This window comes from Ctenopharyngodon idella, chromosome 17 (assembly GCF_019924925.1).
Source record: "Ctenopharyngodon idella isolate HZGC_01 chromosome 17, HZGC01, whole genome shotgun sequence".
NCBI lineage: Eukaryota > Metazoa > Chordata > Actinopteri > Cypriniformes > Xenocyprididae > Ctenopharyngodon > Ctenopharyngodon idella.
The window spans coordinates 24080928-24101096 of record NC_067236.1 but is presented as its reverse complement, the minus strand read 5'-3'; the positions used below and the strand labels follow the sequence as shown (position 1 = coordinate 24101096).

General features: G+C 36.8%; 1 protein-coding gene and 1 long non-coding RNA gene across 2 annotated transcripts; one reads left to right on the top strand and one right to left on the bottom strand.

The window, feature by feature from the left end:
• Positions 1-4738: 4738 nt before the first annotated feature.
• LOC127498441 (uncharacterized) lies at positions 4739-7301 on the bottom strand. Its single transcript, XR_007925886.1, has 3 exons — positions 7149-7301; positions 7008-7057; positions 4739-5420 (listed from the first exon to the last, which is right to left on the bottom strand). It is a non-coding gene; the product is annotated as an uncharacterized LOC127498441 (long non-coding RNA).
• Positions 7302-7411: 110 nt separating this feature from the next.
• On the top strand, positions 7412-19953 carry neurl1ab (neuralized E3 ubiquitin protein ligase 1Ab). Its single transcript, XM_051867755.1, has 6 exons — positions 7412-7614; positions 11644-11852; positions 12230-12551; positions 17559-18188; positions 18859-19014; positions 19115-19953. Exons 1-6 carry the CDS (start codon positions 7584-7586, stop codon positions 19348-19350), a joined length of 1584 nt encoding a protein of 527 aa, XP_051723715.1. The 5' UTR covers positions 7412-7583; the 3' UTR covers positions 19351-19953.
• Positions 19954-20169: the final 216 nt, after the last annotated feature.

The following is a 20169-nucleotide window of genomic DNA, read 5'->3' as shown; positions in this document are numbered from 1 at the left end:
TTTTGTGCCTACAGTGCAGTTTATCTGTTAGGTCGAGCTCTGTACTCCCCTCGTTTGAGAGTTGTCCTGCATAGTACTTAGCTCCCTAAGCTGGTCAGTGGTTGAAGGCCTCTCTGAGGCCTCCCTATTGGGGATCAGCCCCCAGGCTGTTAAATGTACTCCCCTTGTTGGGTTCCTTTGGAGTGCACAGCCTCCTCAGTGCAAATAATCACGCGCTGAGTAGATCCTAGGATTGAGCAGAGTATTACTCCCCTCATTAGTAAGGGTAAAAAAGCGCTAAGCTGAGTCCTGCTCTCAGGATGCCCGTCTCTACGCTCTGGTCTGAGTTAGTTACTGCCTCTTTTGCAGTCACTCTTACTGGATATCTTCTCTGAAGAAATGTGATTGGAGACTCTGTGATCAGACAGGTTGTTGGCCAAGACTAGGTTTCTGTAAAGTAGACCAGGTCAGGCCTCCCTGGTGGCAATCAGGGTTGAGTACGTTCCCCTGACAAGTGACTGGATAGGGTTCCCTCGGGCCCCCTGGCCACATTCCCTTAAAGGTACCCTCTTTTCCTGAAAAGAAGCTGGTTTCAGAAGCCTTTGAGTGGCCTTGGTAGGCCTTGTGTGGAAGGCCTCTTTGAGGCTTATAGCTTGGGCTGTTGGCCATAGGGAATGCTGTCACTGACAGCCTATGTGTGACCCGTAGGGGGAGTGGTTCTGGCACTTCAGTTGAAGCTGCTAGTTCTGACGTTTGTCTAGCCATTTTGGCATGCACTCCCCTCAAGCATGGCGGCGTGGGTATATCGTTCCCCATATGCGTTTTAAACACAGTGTAGAGTTCCCTTTCGAAAGGGAACGTCTCAGGTTACGTATGTAACCATGGTTCCCTGAGAACAGGGAGCGAGACAATGCGTTTCCTTGCCATGCATCGGGGCTGCCTGCTGAACAGTCCCTTCAGACGATAAGGCACTGACTGGTTCTCTAGGCGCTCATTATATACTTCTGGGTTGACGTCATGATGACGTCATAGGCTGTCGCTGGCCAATAGGATTGGTAGGATTTGACAATTGCTTTCAGACACCGGATCACGTGATGGCGTTCCCCATATGCGTTTTGAATGCAGTGTCTCGTTCCCTGTTCTCAGGTAACCTGAGACGTTTTTCTTAAATGCATTCAACTTATATTGTGAATTTTCATGAGATGAGTGAGATGTCAGCAACCCGTAGAATTCAGATATGATACCCTTTCTCAAATTATCCTTTATCATAATTTTTTCCAAAGATGAATGCGGGGGTCTAGTAAGGACATTATCTTGATTTGCTTTAACAAAGCTTCTAATCTGGAGGTATTTGAAAAAATGCTTCATATTGAGGCTGAACTTAAGCCTCAACTCCTCAAAGGACATCATAATATCAGAATCTGTCAAATAAAGATCTTGAATAATTTTAAGTCCCTTCAATTGCCACAATTTGAATGTAGCATCTGCTCTTCCTGGTACAAAGAATCGATTACCCCATATTGGACTATATTGAAATATTGGAGTCTTTTAAATATTTTTGTACATCATACCATATCTTTAACATATGTTTTACAATTAGGTTTTTAGTTTGTTTCCATAGTTTTTTTGCTGTGTCTGAATATATGTAGGAGGGAAGAGGTAGGGTTAGATTGTGAGATTCCATTTCAGTCTAATGTGGAGACTCACTTGTTGAAAAGTAGAACATAATAGTCCTCAGCTGTGCAGCCAAGTAATACCACAATAAGTTTGGACATTTTAAGCCCCCTCTGTCAAATGGTAAATACAACAAAGACAAATGAAGTCTTGCCCTCCTATTGTTCCATATGAATCTGACAAACATAGTTTTAATCTTTGAGAAAAAATCTGAAATTGGTGGAAGTGGAATATTTTGAAATAAATAAAGTAGTTTGGGTAATATATTCATTTTTAAAATATTAATTCTCCCAATTATAGATACTGGTAGTGACATCCATCTATCAATTGACTCATTAATTTCCATCATTAAAGGTTCATAATTTGCATCAACAATGTTTTCCAGTCTTGGCAAAATCTGTACTCCCAAATATTTAAACTGCTCTACAACACTGAATTGAATTACCTCTGAAATCGGATTCCTTCTTTCATTTGAACTGAGCAATAATATAGAAGACTTTGTGTTATTTACCTTATATCCAGAGATATCACCAAATGTTTTAATTAGCTGTAACACAGCTGGAATTGATTTACTTAAATTTGACATAAATAAAATAACATCATCAGCATACAAGGCTATTCTGTGTTCTGTTGGCCCTACTATTATTCCTATTATTACTATTATTATGAAATTATTTCCAATTCCAAATCTTTCTAAAATATTGAAAAGATAGGGCCATTCGACCCTATTGAAGGCCTTTTCGGCATCTAATGATAGGAGTGCTGTATCTGACACTTCTTTGTTAGTATGAATAATGTTCAATACCCTTCTTACATTATGGAAACCCTGCCTTCTCATTATGAATCCATTTTGATCTTTATTAATAATATTTGGCAATAGTTTTTGTAACCGTTTTGCTAAGAGTTTACACATTATCTTTAGATCAGAATTTAACAAACTTATGGGTCTCATGTTTTCACATTTGTTAGGGGGTTTACCTGGTTTGGGCAGTAAGATAATTAGAGCACTATTCATAGAGGGTGGAAAACTGCCTTTCTGAAATACCTCCAGAAACATTTCCAAAAGTGGAGTTAACAATTTAATTTTTAATTTTATATAAATGTCTATTGGAAGACCATCTGGCCCTGCCCTTTTTCCTGACTTCATATTATCAATGGTGTTCCCTATTTCTTCTTTGTTAATTTCCATCTCCAGGTCTTCTTTATGTTCATTTGGGAAATGAGGTATAGGCAGTTTATCTAAAAACCTATTTAAGTTTTGTGAATTAATATCATTTTTTGTATCATACAGTTCTTTATAGTAGACTCTAAAGGCATCATTAGTTTCTATAGGATCCACTATAACCTTATCATTGGTTATAACAGTTGTGATTGATGTTTTGACCTCCAACTGTTTAATTTGCCATGCTAATAATTTACCCGATTTATCTCCTTGCTCAAAGAATGCTTGTTTTAATCTCATAAGACTGGAGGCAGCTTTGAAAGCTGACACCTTATCATATTCAGCCCTCAAAATTAGTAACTTGCTTTCCACCTGTGGGTCACTTTTCTCATAAATTTTACCCTGAAGTGTCTTTATTTTATATTCCAATTGTATTCTCTCCTCTCGTGCCTTTTTTGATTTTGAGCCTGTATAGCTAATAATATGTCCTCTAAGGAAAGCTTTAAATGCTTCCCACTTTGTACATGCAGAAGTTTGAGTAGTATTCATTTAAAAAAACTCTTCTATTTGTTTTTCTATATATTTCACAAATTCTTCATCTTGTAGCCATTTATGCTGAAAATGCCATCTAGCTGGGTCTTTTGTCAATTTTTTATCTACATATTCTATACAACACGGGGCGTGATCCGAGATCATGATATTATCATAAAAACTGTTATGAATTTTGGACCGTAATTCTGAAGAAATTAAAAAATAATCTATTCGAGAATATGTTTTGAATATGTAGCAAGAGTAGGCTTTAGCATGCGGTTTCAATTCTCTCCAAATATCCAACAGACTAAATTAGTTAATAAAACGAAGAATAACTGCTCTACACTTCTTATGTGATTGGTCCACTCCTGTGGATCTATCCATACTGGGATTCAATGTACAATTAAAATCCCCTGCTATAAAAGCATAAAACCTTTTGATGAAAAAATAAAAAAAACTCACCCATCTGTAGTATTAATAATCCTGAAGACACTGATTAGCTGGTTCAGGTGTGTTTGATTAGGGTTGAAGCTCTGCACTCCTAGGCTGCGTTCCAGTTCGTTTTTTTTATGCCCTTCCCTCGCTAACTTCCCTCAGTCTCGTTGACTCGGATGTACAACATTGCTTTGTTGCATGAGTGCCCACTACTGGCAGAACCCTTGCAATGGGCTGAATTGGAAAGTCCTTAGCCCTTGATCACTTGTAAGCTGCTTATGAAGTTGATTTATTATTTACATTTTTTCTCCTTACAAAACTAATGCAGCATTCTATATGTATATAGGTGTGTTTGGGTTGTCTTATATGTTTAAAAAAAATTATTAATATATCACAGAGTTTTTTTGTGGTGGGGCAAATTAAACGCGATATGTGGTGACATTACAATTGTGTTGCACTGTGGTATATGGAGCAGCCTGAAGTGTACATATGAAGTAGAGGGAAGTTTATATGGACAGACAGATTTTGACAGAGGCTGCAAGGGTCTGTCCATATAAATTTCCCTTGTCCACTTCATGAAGTGGAACGCACTTCAAAATGGCGGCAGGAATTTCCCAGAGGGGAAGTGCTTAGGGAAGCTCATGAGTGCTTGTCTAAAACTGGAGTGGAATGCAGCCCAGGACCGACATTGCCCATCCATGTTATAGAAATATGAAGTTAAAGGCCAGTATGTGGCAGCAAGTTACTGTCTTTACGAGTGGGTCATTCATTCAAATGTCTCATTCAAATCAGGAATTCAATTATGAAACACTGCTGTGTTGCTCAGAGACGAGCAACGCTATTCTGCTGTGGCTTGTTTGATACTCCTTTCAAAAACACACTCAAATTAACTTATTGCTATATTTATTTATACAACAGTTCAATAAACATTTGCAATCGCTGTAATATTGGGGAAAACACTCTTGCTGGTGTGATAGGCTATTGCTTACCTTTATAATTTTATAATCTCAGTGCTAAAATGTGATAAAATTCATAAACTAACACCCTTGTCAATGACATACTGGAAGACAAAATCTATAAATCTGTTTACAGGAAAACAATACATGACAAAATATGCAGACAGTTTACAATTATGAGCAATATACAATGATCTACACAATTGTGATGGCATATCTTTAACTGTATTCACGAGCAAATATATTAGTAATGTAGGCTTCATATGTTATATGCTCTAGTGCAAAAGACAGGAATTGAAGAGACAACAAGGAAGCATATAAAAAAAATCTAACAGCAATATCACAGGTATAGACGAGCCAGGCACATATAAGAGTGACGTTGTGAGGCTGGTGTATAGTGGCAGTTGCGTTTCGCAGTGCCAGGACCAGTGAGGTGCATTAAAAGGTGAATATAACAGTGATGGATCATCAGACAGGCACAACTGTGACAGGATGTCGTTAGAATGGTGAATTTAACAATAAAAGATTTAACAATAAAAGAAATTGCCAGCTGTGACGGTTATCTTCCCCTGTATGAGTGTGGGCATCAGTAGCCATGAGTCGCATTGATGTCATCTTCATCTCTTCGATTGATTGGCTAGAGGAGGAGCTTTCAATCTAGAACTAGTGGATCAATGGTGACGCTAGTGGATTGATGTAAGAAAGCACAAAGTACAGAGTAATGAAACCAAGGAAAACAACTTTTAAGAACACATAAACGCAAGTTTAAGATTTGTGCAATATAATTTTTAATGTGTTTAAAGTTTTGATTCATGCTTGTTATTTTTTAAATGCGCTTTTAATTTTTCGATTCACGCTTATGATATTTTGATCTGTAACCACGTTCTTTGCTATTCTGATCATTTTGCATTATTTGTTTCAGTTTGTGCAATATATTTTTACATGTGTTTTTAAAATTTTGATTCATGATTGTTTTTTGATCCGTGACCGCAATACTTTAGGCGGAAATTTAATCCCATACCCGGCGTTCTGACATAGAACCTGGAAGCGCTGAGCACCATTAAACAAAAGAAGAAGAAGAAAGTATGGTGTGTTTTTTCTTAGCGACCGTTTCCATGGCGACTTGTCGATGCGTCGCTCTGTTAAGAATGTCTTGTGTGTTAACCGTGAACATGCTCTGGGTTGACTGAACTTACTGGGCTGTTTTTGGAACCAACATACCTCAAATAAGCAAGGTTTGGGTTAATCAACAGAGAGTTCAGGGTATATGTGATGGTATGTTAACCTTGCTTTCTGGAATACCCCCTGGTGGCCACAGCTATATACATACAGTGTGTGAGTGTGTACATATACACACTATGTATGGGGTTTGTTTGTTTGTTTTTACATTGCATACTTTACATTACATTGCCTTTTTTTACTGTTATTATTGTATTGTTATACTTACATTTGTACTCTTTTCCAGTGTTAAATATTTTGTCCCTGGTTTATTTCTTTTAACTGAATCTGACTGAAATAAAGGGAATGAATGAATTTGAATTAAAATATTTTGCACAATTGTCATTTTTAAAAGTTTATTACTTTTGCAATGGTAGTTTCAACTGTACACTATGGGTACAGTTGAGACAAAAATGCACCTTATGTTTATGAGCTAATTGTGGAAAATATAAACTACGTATGGATATTATTGATTTATGATTTTTTTAGTACACAAGCAAAGGAAATATGTGAAAAAATCATTTCGTTTCAGCATCTAGTTTTTGTGTAGTATTCATTGCTAGACTTGGTTTCTTGCAGGAGTACAAGTAGTATATCCAATTTAGGCTTTTTAGAGTAACTGATATTTGCTTTGCAGATATCAGTTGACCCGTAGCTTCACCAATGTAGTGAAGGGTGAACTAGTCCCTCCTGCTGCAAAAACTGAATTCTGTAGGAAACACTTTGTGGGTTTGTGACGTGTGCTTTGCTTGTTTGCTCATGCAACCATGATGAGCTTAGGCAAGAACCTGAGTGATGATTAATGTGTTCTGTTCTTTCTGACCTTTCATACGTTGCCATATCAGCCACTTTCTATACACACAAAGTGCCTGCAGGTATGTGTATACACATACCCCCTCACATAATAAAAGGCCTACATGTCTACTGAATTCAATAATTATCAATGGGATAATCATTTTAAGTGAAGCTGATTTGATCAAGACACGTGCCGTCAGAACATATCATGACTGCAACTCAGCAAAAGATGTCTACTGTTATTTGAACATGTTTACCTTTATTTTGTGATGCTAGAATGCAAGATATGCTAGTGGTCATGTCCACTCTGTTATGGAAGATATAGGAAAAAATAATGTTACAATATCAAAATGTACGTAGCCTACAGCGTGTCAAAGAGATCGTCAATCTCCACTTACCTCGTATTTTCAGTCTACTGAAACAACGGGGATATATGGTTCCTCTGGTTATTTTAGTATTTCACTTGTTGTCATTTTATAAGCAGCGCAGAAAGGCTAAATGTACGGATCCATCAGAAGAGCTCCCGGGTCATTCAGACGTCGCTTAGTAACTTTCCGAGAGCGTCTAGTCAAGTAAGCTCATTCATTTTCATAATCCAATCCTTGACCAGTAGACCCCCACAAGCCCCGCCTCTTATGCTAATGAGAATCCGCTGAAGGATCTGACTCTAACCGAATGGGAGCGCGTTTGCATGTGTACAGCCGCTCTACAATAACACACAGCAGCGGAGTATCAGACACATATTGCAAGTTACTTTTTATTTGGAATGTATATCTGGTGAAGACCAGAATTAACGCATTTTGCAAGGACTTCATTGTGTGAACATCGCTGAAATGGGTGGGCAGGTTACCCGTACCGCTTTAGGTGAGTGACGATGAAATAGTCTAATTCATAGTTCATAATGATTTCGAAGAATCCATGTGAACTAATATCAGGCTATATATTAATATAAATTGTGTGAAGTATTTTTCAGAAAAGTATATAAAGAAATTGGGCTGCATTTTTCCAATTTATCTGAATGAAAATTAGTTTTCTTCCTTACTGAGCTCATATCGTAAAGACCTTATTGTAACTTAAAAACGTGCTCTAAACAATAGCATACTTGTTACTTAGAATCCTCTTATCAAACAAGTGACTTCATTCTCTTCCGTTTCTTCAACTTAAATGCATTTCTGTCTGAGATAACTGTTTGTATTGTCGATCAAAAGGCTACAGATCAACAGTTTGTCTTTCAGGGAGCATTGTTTTTTTAATTAGCTAATTATATTTAATACAGATTAACTCTTATCCAAACCTTACCCCAAGCTTGAAAGAATGTTTTGATATTTTTAATAATAATTAAAAACATTATTTACATGATTTTTGAGCAATTTGTCCCCAAAGGGATGATTTTGTTCTTCTATCCCCCACACACTTACACATAGTTTTGATATGTCTATTGCATAGGTTTCGCTCTTTTTTTGCTGTAAACAAGAAAAGTAGGCATAATAAACTATTTCAGGTTTATAGCCACTTAGTAAACGAAGCTGACACTGAGTCAACCTGACACTTCGACCAGCTATTGCCTACAGCACTGAGAGAAAGAGTCCACACATATAATGGGATATGACATTATTATCAAGAGAACATCCCTAACATCTCTTTGAACCAAGAGGGAAAATAAGGGATATTGGAATCTGTGATTAGTGATTACCCAAACAAATATTTGCTCAAAGAATGTTTTGCAAACATTCCCATTAAGTTATAAAAAACGTTATTTCTGAATGTTCCCAAACATTCAAAACGTCCAGTTTTTTAAATGTTTCAAAAATGTTTTTTCTTGGTTATGTGAATGTTAAGGGAACATTCCATTTCATCATTTTGCAAACATGGAATGTTACTTTTGACTGTTCTCTGAACATTCTAAAACTAGTAACATTTATAAAACATACATCAAACTATATGTTTCAGGTTAAAAAAAAAAAAAAAAAAAAAAAACATTCCTTGAAAATGTATAAATAATATTTTTGTGCTAACATTATTAAAGACCACATAACTTTGAACAAATGTTAAATTAACATTACCGGATAAATATTTATTCATAACTTTGAGAGAACCTCAACGTTAGTTCTGAGAACATTCCCTGTTAGCTGGGTAGTGTAATGATGGGCTGACAGCGTGAGGATCCATTTGCAGTTTCTTTATTGTAACAACAAAGCACAAGGCAGACAAGGGCAAGACAGTAGCGGAAACAGGGACAGGCTTAGGTCAAGACAGGCGGCAGAGATACAGGGTCTTACAACAGGCAGAGTTCAGGGCAGGCGGCAGGCAAACGTAATTCAGGAAACAGGCAGGGTTCAAGGCAGGTGGCAGAGGTTCACAGGAGATAAACAGTCCAAACAATAACAGGGTAACAGTCCACAAGAAAACGCTCAGTAGTGATCACCGGGGCAAATCAAGACTTCGCAGTGCGTGTGTGCGTCTTAAATAGTGTGAGTGTGATGCAGTGCAGGTGTGTGCAATCAGTCCCAGGAATGAGGGCCTATGGGTAACGTAGTCCAGAGGGAAGTAACTCAAAACTCAGGTGATGGCTCCCTCCGGCGGCCGGGAGGGGGAGCCGTGGGAGCCGTATTCGTGACAGGTAGACTGTTGGTTTGTTTTTGTAAGGAAAAATATTGTCTTAATGAAAAGATAAAAATGCAAAATTATTTCTCTAATGATTAAGTTAAGGGTTACAGGATAGAAAATATAATTAGATCATACACCTGCAACTACATATCTCACATACACCTGCAACTACATATCCTCATTTGCCCTCACAGAGCTCATGCGGATAAAGTGAAAGAAGTATGCAGAATTAGTCTCTCGCTTATGCAACTAAAAGCTAAAGATTCAGTTGTTGACCCACACCCAGAGATAAGCCAAAAGCAGTTAATTAAAGAGAAAAATGTCTCTGAAATTAGACTGTGTCCTTGACTTAATGCTTCGAAGAGGTCTGGGAAAATATTCAAGGGAGTTCAGGAGCAAGTGTTTGATCACAAGCCAGTTTCGTCTGTGAGAATCAATGTGCATCACAAATTTTTAATGGCTGTTTGTTTGTTTATTTATTTATTTATTTATTTGTTTGTTTGTTTGTCTTATTCATCATCATGGAATTGTGTAGGACCATCTACTATCCCAGAACTGTTTATCACAGCATTTTATCACTCAACTACCAATACCAGACACTACATTGTACCTTTATACGACAGCACTGTAGAATGCATGATTCTGATTGTCTGACAGACATTCTAATCTAAGGTGTTTAATTTTTGTTTTTCAATAACTACACAGCTATGGAGTAGTTCTGAAACTGATCATATTGCAGTTCTAAATCACAGCAAATTATTTCAGTTGTTTAAAATAGCAATACCACTTCCTAATAAGGATAATCTATTTATTTGTCAGTTTATTATTTATGTTTGTTTTTGTTTTTATTCTGGCCCAGTCAGTCTAATAATTCATGGTTGTATAACTAACTCCACCACACACAAAAAAAGATACATAGCAATGACAAAAAAAAATGATTGTAGCAACAAATTGCATCAAAAAGAAATATATTTATGTATTTCAGTAAATGTTTTCTTCAAAAAATGTTTTCTTTGTTTCCTTATGTTTTCTCTTTTTTGCAGAAATAGCTGGAAATTATACTGTTATAATGTAATTTAGTAGACAACTATATACTGATAAACAGACTATAGACTTTTAGTTGAAAACGATGACATACTGTACCGTATGGTGACTTGATTCATTTTTAACACATACAAACTGCTTCCATTCTCAGACAACTGTGACAAAACCTCAGCTTAGCCAGCTAGATAACTTTTGCCCTGGTGAAATGTTTAAATAATGAAAGTTCATAACAACAATGTTCAGTAAATCAAAGTTTGTAAGGCATAAAATCAAATGTATAATCAACGAATGAAGTAGTCTGATGTTGAATTGAGATGTCTTTGCCAATGTGTAAGTATTTGTGTGTGTGTGTATGTGTGTGTGTGTGTGTGTGTGTGTGTGTGTGTGTGTGTGTGTGTGTGTGTGTGTGTGTGTGTGGAGACATAACCTCATTTTTGGCAGCCTGAATAGCAGAAACCTGCGTTCTTTCTCTCTCTGTATCTCTGTGTCTCTTTTGTTGTCTCTCTGTTCTTGATAAAGATTTTCATTCAGAGATGGTAGCCACTGTTCTCCCTCTGTTCTGTAAACACAGCACAAAGCTCTTAAAAAGAATAACCAGTGTTGGGGGGGTAGCGCATTACAAGTAACGCGAGTTATGTAATTAGATTACTTTTTTAAGTAACTAGTAAAATAATGCATTACTTTTAAATTTACAACAAAATATCTGAGTTACATTTTCAAATAAGTAACGCAAGTAACTTTTTTTTTCAATTAATTGACTGACACTTCTGCTGTCCCCATGTTGAGAGAAATAGTGAGTATGTGCAGAGATGCGGTGGGTGAACATGGTTATTGTAGTTCTAGACTAAATGTGAGCAGGCATTTACTCATCTCACTTGCAGAAAAACAGATTCAGTATTCTTCAAAATGAATAAAAACAGTAAAATGCAAATTCAGGCTATTACACAAACCTGCAATAATTAAATATTTTAAATTACACAAATATACTTTATGTATTTAATCTCACTTTATTAAGCAAAGCGCACTTTAATCTCACTTTATTAAGCAATGCACGCAATTAGTTACTTTTTTTAGGTAATAACGCAATATTGTAATGCATTACTTTTAGAAGTAACTTTCCCCAGTACTGAGAATAACAGTTGCTACTAGTCAGAATTTACACTGTTGTGAATACCTATATAGGCTATATACATACTGTATATATTTGCAAGTAATATAACTCTTTTTTTATCCATCTCTCAGATGGTAGAACACTTCACTGCCACCCCTTGAAGGCGAGTATGTGCCCACAGCTGCCAGCCTTTCTGCCGCTCTGTTTCCATGCCAACACTAAAGGCTCTCAGATCGTGATGGACAAAACACAGCGCAGCGTGTGCCGAATTGCCAGCTTCTGTAATGCCATCACCTTCACCAATCGGCCAATCAGAATCTATGAACAGGTCCGGCTAAAGGTATGGTAACCTAACTCTCAACCGTTTCCACATTCCATCCCGTGTTTTCCCAAAATAGCCCTCACATATCCCTCTTTCATATCACTCCATCTCAAACTTTCCCAGCGAAGGAAAAACAGAAAGAGAATGCTAGAAATGCTAACATGTGAGGTTGTGCCTGTTATCTTGTTCTGGTGAATGAGGTTGTTTAAGAATGAAAAAAAAAAACAATAACCCATTTCTGATAAATGTGCCTGCTGGTCTCTTTTTATAGATTTTATAAATATTAAACAAAAACTTGTATACATAAATATATGGCAATTTTATAAATTTTCTTTTAAAAAGTGTCATTTTAGCTAACTCCATCGGTTTCTCAGACTTTTGGTCTCTTCATTTAGATCACAAAGAAACAGGGATGTTGGAGTGGTGCCCTGCGAGTGGGTTTCAGTACAGTGGACCCATCTGACTTAAGTTCAGTGTGGCTGCCACGGTTCGCCTGCCCAGATCTGGTCAACGAGACAGGATTTTGGGCCCGTGCACTTCCTGAGGAACAATGTGAAGAAGGAACCGTTCTGTCCTTCTGGTTAGATAACACAGGACGAGTGTTTTACCGGGTTAACGGCAGCTCTCCGATCTTCTTCTTCAGTGGTGTCCCAACCGGAGAGCCAGTATGGGCAATCATTGACATTTACGGGCTGACACGTGGAGTACAGCTACTTGGTGAGTTCACATTCTTCTCAGGCCCTGTTTATACCTGGTATTAAAGGGTTAGTTCACCCAAAAATGAAAAATCTGTCATTAATTACTCACCGAAGGTCTTACGGGTGTGGAACAACATGAGGGTGAGTAATTAATGACAGAATTTTTATTTTTGGGTGACCTAACCCTTTAAGAAGCGTTTTGGTCAATCGAATCACATGCTAAATACAGGTGTAAATGGGGTCTAAAACATTTTGAGCTTCTCCACTTTCGACCACTTCCAGAGGTAGTTGAAAACCCATTCGACCGACTTGCTTTTGAAGTGTACACACTCATGTGGATGAGTGTGTTCAAACAGCCACAAAAGGGCCCCTACTCTCTTCCTACTGACCTAATGCATAAACCTTATAGGAAGCACGCTAGCTTTGTGAGCTGGAGACCCAAGTGTGTTTTGAAGACGAAAAACGTACCAAGCACAATGTTCTCTCACCTGATTTCTAACACTCACTCACAGTCGGCGTGGTCTTGCTGCTGTCAGTTTTTCTGACGTCTCTGGGCACGTTCATAAGTAAATTGCACAAGCTTATTTTTAGATTGAAATATCTGAAAAAAACATACATTTACCCTCCCATAGACCCTCCCCTCTAATAAATCAGGACAGAAGTGGTTGAAAGTAGACAAAAGAGACAGATTAAAACACCAGATGTAAGTCTCCCTCGCCTACTAATGAGCCAATCGACCAAGATGCATCTTTATACCATGTAAACGGCCTCATATGAAATATAAAGTTTCGCAAATTTATAATGTTCTGTCAAGTTCTAAACCAAGAAGTCATCAAACTGCCTAAAGCTAGTATGTCTGACATCTCTGTGAAATAACACTCAATGCAGATCAGATGATGTGCCATTCAGAGTTTGCTCCAAGTGGAATTGCTGAGCTCCAGGTTGGCGTGTAATGTGGGCCAGTATCTGTTGCGCTTCACTGAGCACGTGCTGATCGCTTGATGAGTTGTAAAGTTCACAGAGGCCGGTTTGTTTTCGCTGTGCCGAGCACATTTAAACAATTTAAATTCACAACATTTAAAAATAGAATCCTAGATTTATACACTCTTATCCTAATTACAAAAATTGCCCAATGGAAAAAAGATTGGAGAGATTGGAATGTTGCCTAGCAACACTTTCGCTTCTAAAATGAAAAACATATGGGAATTCCAGAATGTTGGCAAAGTGAGAAAAAACTATTTGTGTTTATACAAAATCAATAAAACTCAAAGCTGAATGGAAAACAGAGTTATTCCATTCATAATTCTGTTGAGATTCTGTGGAAACAAAGTCAAATAAAGCCAATTAAGCCAATTAAACACTCCATGAGACCATGAGAAGAATTATGCTTTAATCTTTATTTAAACTGTTACACATACAGATTTACAATACAGTTGTTGTTGTTGTTGTTGTTGTTGTTGTTGATGATGTTTGGTATTATTATTCAGCAGTTTTCTTCATCAAAAAAAACTGATTGGCAGTTAATATGGTCAAGGGTTAACAGTGTTTTGGAAGTGACTTTGAAACTTCATCATAAGTTAAAGTAGTTAAACTACCATTTTGAAAAATGAGTTATCTTTGTTGTAATAGATTTATTTTAAGAGATTTATTTATACTAAGTAAATACCACCATGTTTACTCTAAATATTATCTTGTTTTATGAAATATGACATTATTTTGTGTATCACTACCAAAAGATGATATAAAAAAGAGGTTAATATACACTACCGTTCATAAGTTTCGGGTCAGTGAGATTTTTGGTAACAGTAAGTTAGTAAGACACTAAGGTAACATTAAGTTGGTAACACATTAGTTAACATCAGTTAACTGCTTTAGTTAACATGAACTAAGAATGAACAATACTTTCAAAATTAACTAATACATTATGGAAATCAAATGTTAGATTTGTTAGCATTAGTTAATGCACTGTGAACTAACATGAACAAAATGAACTGCTGGATTTTTATTAACTAACATTAATAAAGATTAATAAAAACTGTAACAAATGTATTGCTCATTTTAGTTCATGTTAGTTAATACATAACAAGAATACTTAACAAATGAGACCTTAATGTAAAATGTTACCAGATTTTTTTTTTTTTTTCACCAAGGCTGCATTTATTTAATTAATAACAGTAATATTGTGAAATATTATTATAATGTAAAATAAACTGTTTTCTATTGTAATATATTTTAATACTGATGTTTATGGAACACATTCGATTTTGTACTTCAGTTTTGTTAGCTACTGTATAAACCTGTATGCACCAAAAATAGCAATGTAACATTGTGTTACTTCTTGCAAAGTAGCTTGTTACTAGAGAAGCTACATTATTTTGAAAAGAGGGGTCTTCTCTCACAGACTCTCTTTCTCTCTTTCTTACGTTTGAGTAAAAACAGTGAATGTTTCCGTTACAGTCAGATAGCATATAGCATAGTGTGTGTGTGTGTGTTCTTGTATATATGGTTAATGAGGACACAAATGTGTATAATAACATGGGTATTACAACATATAATAACATGGGTATTAAAACTTCCTGTGTCCTCGTAAACCAGATGGATTAAAAAACATACTAAACGGTGTTTGTTTGAAATTCAAAAATGCAGACAGTTTGTGATGGGTAGGTTTAGGGGCAGGGGTAGTGTAGGGCGATAGAAAATACGGTTTGTACAGTATAAAAACCATTACGCCTATGGAATGTCCCCACAATTCACAAAAATAAACGTGTGTGTGTGTGTGTGTGTGTGTGTGTGTGTGTGTGTGTGTGTGTGTGTAGTGATATCAGGGGTCAGTATTGGTGTAACATCAGTTAACCCTTGGGACATCTAGACTACTTTAACCTTCATTATATAGCCCGATCTCAGCTTTAAAAACCTACTAGAAATGCAAATACACATACACACATCCAGTCATATTTTGGTTCTGTTATCCAGCTAGCAACATCCGCTATGTGTATTCAAGCTTATTTTCAGTTGCACTTTGCCTCTGTATAAATAGACAGACATAGTTGGTTTATAGATCAACAATCCTTAAGCAATTCGCACACTGTGCTCTCTCACGTTACCTCTGCTGCTTCCAAAATGTGTTTATTGTCAGATGGCCAGATGCTGTGCTGTGACTAAATTCACCTCCTGTTCTAACTAATGTAGATCACACCACGTCTGACATTTTGTCAAAGTGTTTCAATTCTAGATGGAAGGCCCCTTGTACTGTAGGCCATCACATATTACCTACAAATAAATTTCATCATGTGTAGGGAAAGAGTATTTTTAATCTTTAAATATCAGTATGACAGAAATCATTTAAAATATTAAAAGAGAACCAATGCACATGCCTCCTTCCTTTTGATTTTACGTTTCATGACCCTAGTGTCTCTGAAGCTTCTATGTCTCAATAATTCCTGTTCAGACTACTCAGCGTCAGCTGAAGGCAGTTCAGCGGATGGCATGCGACGTCAAGCCCGGAACCTAAAAACAACCCAGAGAGGAATATCTACTGCATCTGAGAACGTTTCTGCTGATGCGGCTGCAGTAAAAGTTATAGCAGACCAGTAATTTCCATCACTGAAGCTCTGGTGTTCTCATTAGCGGCTGTCCACCGTGAATGGCCAGTGGCAAAGTTCTTACTGACTGAGGTCAAAATGAAAAACCACCTAGTACAATAATACTGATGTTGCTGATTGCAGGCTACATAAGCAATAGAGTTTTACATTACATGAAGAAAATATGAATGGTGCTTAGCCATGCAAAACTTACTCCCACAGTGCTAGGTCATTGTGGATAGTCATTTATTATTATTATTTCCAATGATGAAAACAGTTGTGCTGCTCAATATTTTGGTGGAAACCATTATACCTTTTTTTTTTCTTGGCCACGTACACACTGTAAAGTTTCAGGAGTGACAACCACATTTAAAGGGTTAGTTCTGAAAATGAAAATTCTGTCATTACTTACTTACCCTCATGTGTCCCAAACCTGTAAGCCCTAAGAAAGGTAGTAAAGACATCGTTAAAATAGTCAATGGTTCAACCTTAATGTTAAAGCGACAAGAATACTTTTTGTGCACAAAAAAACAAACAAAAATAATGACTTTATTCAACAATTTCTTCTCTTCCATGTCAGTCTTTTACACTATTCAAGTAGTAAACACAGTGCAGTGCTCTTGTTTTGCCATGTCCACTTATTATAAGCGTATTTGGGCTTGTTGTTTAAGCTTGGCTTATAAAGCTAAAGATTTACAGAGTTATTAAAGTGAGCAGGTGCAGGTTATGATATTTTGGTCTAATTTTCAGCATAAAATTTATTTACATTTATTGTGGGCTTGTTCTTGTTTGTTGTTTTTCTAGCTAGATCTGCAACAAGAATGAGTCAAGGCTCGTATCGCTTTCCCTGTGATTTCTTGCACTGCATATAAAGAAGAGAGAAACATTTCTGATGCACTTTAAAATACGTCATTAACAACTAGTTGTTCAGTTCCGTTCCGTAAACACTGCATAGAATTTTTGTAAAGGTGGTTGTCACTACTTACATTTTTCAGGAGTTAATTCGGTTGTAGAATGCAGTTGTCACTCCCTTAAATTACTGAACTGTGTGTGTACAGAACTGGATTAAGCACTAAAAAAGTGAATTGACAACCGAATTTAGCTGAAGTTTGTACATGGCCTTTGATGAATAGAAAGTTAGAATAGAATAGAGTTTAACTGAAAAAAAAAATTTTTGTAGCAATGTACTTTTGATTGATTTATTGCATTCTTGCTGAATAAAAGTACCTTTCGGAAAAAAAATCTTACCGATAAAATTTTTGAGCGGTAGTGTAAATGTAATAGGAGAAATGAGAATGCAATTGCGGTTGCTAGGTTTTTCTGGTTGGTTGCTAGATTGTTGTTTATTGGCACAGGAGCCCACCCCATGTCCCTTGTAAGTGCAATCACTTAGAAAAATAATAGCATAATTCTGATTTTAAATGTAGTGTGTGTTTGTTTGACAGACAGCAAGATGGTGCCAGCTGAATATCTCTGTCCTGATTTGACTCATGAAGGGATGAATGACTGGCATCTGTCAAGCAACTGCTCTGAGCTTGACCTCCAGGACGGTCTGCCATCATTCTCAAGCTCTCCAAATGCCCTCAACTCAGTGCTGTCACGTCAGCTTGACGATGACTTGCATTTTCACTGTGTCCATGGCAACGGTCTGCGTCTGCTGACTGAACACATAGCAGTGCGTTATTACAACAGACGTGAGGATTGTGCTCTGGTGTTCACGGATCGACCGTTGCGCTGTGGAGAGTGTGTGTTCCTAAAGGTCTCGTTGAAGTCATCTGCCCTGAATGGATTTTTGTCTTACGGATTCACTTCCTGTAACCCAGCCTATTTGAATCCAAAGCACCTGCCAGTCAATCCACATGACCTGCTGGACCGCAAAGAATTCTGGGCTTTAAGCTGTCTGACTTCACCGCTTGTGGGCGGGGATATCATCGGTTTGCGGGCAACTGCAGAAGGGGAGGTGCTTGTGAGTCATAATGGAGGGAGAGCCTGTAGAGAGATGTGTGTGGATAATTCCACTCCTCTGTGGATAATCTTCGATTTACAGATACACATCAAGCAAATCAGCATACTGGGTAAAAAATAAAAAATTATATATATATTATTGCTCTGACATAAAGTTAAGATGTTTGTTTTGTCCTTTAACTTTATTATTGATTTTTGAATATAATACTGCATCGACCAATCATCTTAATTGTAAAACGACTGAACTCTCAAGCGCCACCAGCTTGCCGTTTTCAGAAGAACACCAGGCATTTTTTTCCAGCTGGCTAAAAACTCTTCGGTGAACACATGTTAATTGAATATTTTTTGCTAGGCATATGGTCTATGGGTCTCTTTTGCATTTATGCAATATACTGGAGCCAAACCTGAGAAGGGAGTCCAGAAGATTCCACAGCGTACCTGGACCCGTAATTGTAATTCATAGACGGGCATTATGTTAATTGTGAATGAGCGTGCATGGCGCCCTATTTACAGATGATTGGAATTCCTTAACATACACACGTTTAACTATCATATCTGAGGTTTACAAAGCATTTATATATCCAGAGGAGCGTTTTTTGGGAAAGTCAGTTTTACGCACAAGTTACTCATATATTTACGAATTTTCATGAATGAGGCCCAATAAAACATATATTTGAACTTCTTTAATATTAGCTAATGCATTTCATTTTAATTATATATATATATATATATATATATAAATTCAAAATAAATAAATAATATAGTTTGTTTTTTTTCTAGGCACTTCCTGTGGTTACACTCCATCCTGTTCAGAAATACAGAGGTCCATCTTTAGTGATGCAAGTCACCCCTCAGCCAATCAGAGACACAGTACAGCAGTCAGGGGCTTTACTGACATCTTTCAGCTCCACCCACAGAGCCTCAGCAGTTCTGGAGGTGTGTTCCTGTCTCTCATTCTGTTATTCTTTTGTTGATTTACCAAATTCTTCAATGTATTTCTCATTGCTGTTTTCTATGTGGTTGCTGTGGTTACCAGGCACAACATTCAGTTCACTGTCCTCAGAATCTTCTAATAGCCCATCATGCTATGCAATTACTGGTGAGGAGTGTTTAATTTGCTGTGAGAGGACAGTGGACTCAGTGCTGTACACGTGCGGACACATGTGCGTGTGCTCTGTGTGTGGTGGGAAGCTAACGGAGATGTCAAACCCGTCTTGCCCCATGTGTCGCAGCCCAATTAGAGACATCATCAAAATTTACCGCAGCATTTAACCTGGCAACAAACAGGATCCCAGTACCTGGATGGTTCTAAAGAGTCCCTTCACAGGTCATTGTCCTGTTTGAAAAGGATTTCCTACGTCCATTTAAAAGGTTGTGTGTTTGAGCTCAGCAAGGAAGAGGCACTAAATGACTGATTAATTTACTAAATGTCTGACCAAAAATGCAGAGAAAACCCAGAAGTGACTGTGCATATGCAAATGACATAACATTAAAAATGTCATTAATATAATCCCAGATTCTATAAATCTCTGCTGATTTATAGATAGATGTGTAAATGGAAAATCAAGCTACTATGAAACTAATTCTGATTTTCAGTTTGATAATGTTTCCCCACCAGCAATTCATATTTATCAGAAAATAAATATTTATTTTCCTTGTATACCTTAAATCAATCCGGAATCAGAATCTACGAACTGCATTATGGATTTGATCTGTTGCTAATTATTTTATTTTTTTCTGCAAAACAAAATGAAAAACTGAAAAAATGTTTTACATACCAAAGTTGACATTCACAATATAAAAGTGCCAATAACTTTTATCTATGTTCATTGTGGAATAAAACTATTATTGTAATGATATCCAACAACAAAGCCTGTTGTTATTATTTGTTATTGTGAAAATATAAATATAATGGTAACACTTTATTAACATTAGTTAACTACAAGAACATGAATTAAGAATGAACAATACTTCTACAGCATTTATGAATCTTAGTTAATGTTAATATTAACATTTACTAATACCTTATTATTAAAAACAAAAATTGTATTTGTTAACATTAGTTAATGCACTGTGAACTATTATGAACAA

What these genes read in the sequence shown, in the direction of transcription:
- neurl1ab (XM_051867755.1), top strand. Translation starts at nt 7,584, where the DNA reads ATGGGTGGGCAGGTTACCCGTACCGCTTTAG. An exon ending in ATGAACAGGTCCGGCTAAAG is followed by an intron (nt 11,853 to 12,229) that starts GTATGGTAACCT and finishes CTCTTCATTTAG; the next exon opens with ATCACAAAGAAACAGGGATG. An exon ending in ACGTGGAGTACAGCTACTTG is followed by an intron (nt 12,552 to 17,558) that starts GTGAGTTCACAT and finishes TTTGTTTGACAG; the next exon opens with ACAGCAAGATGGTGCCAGCT.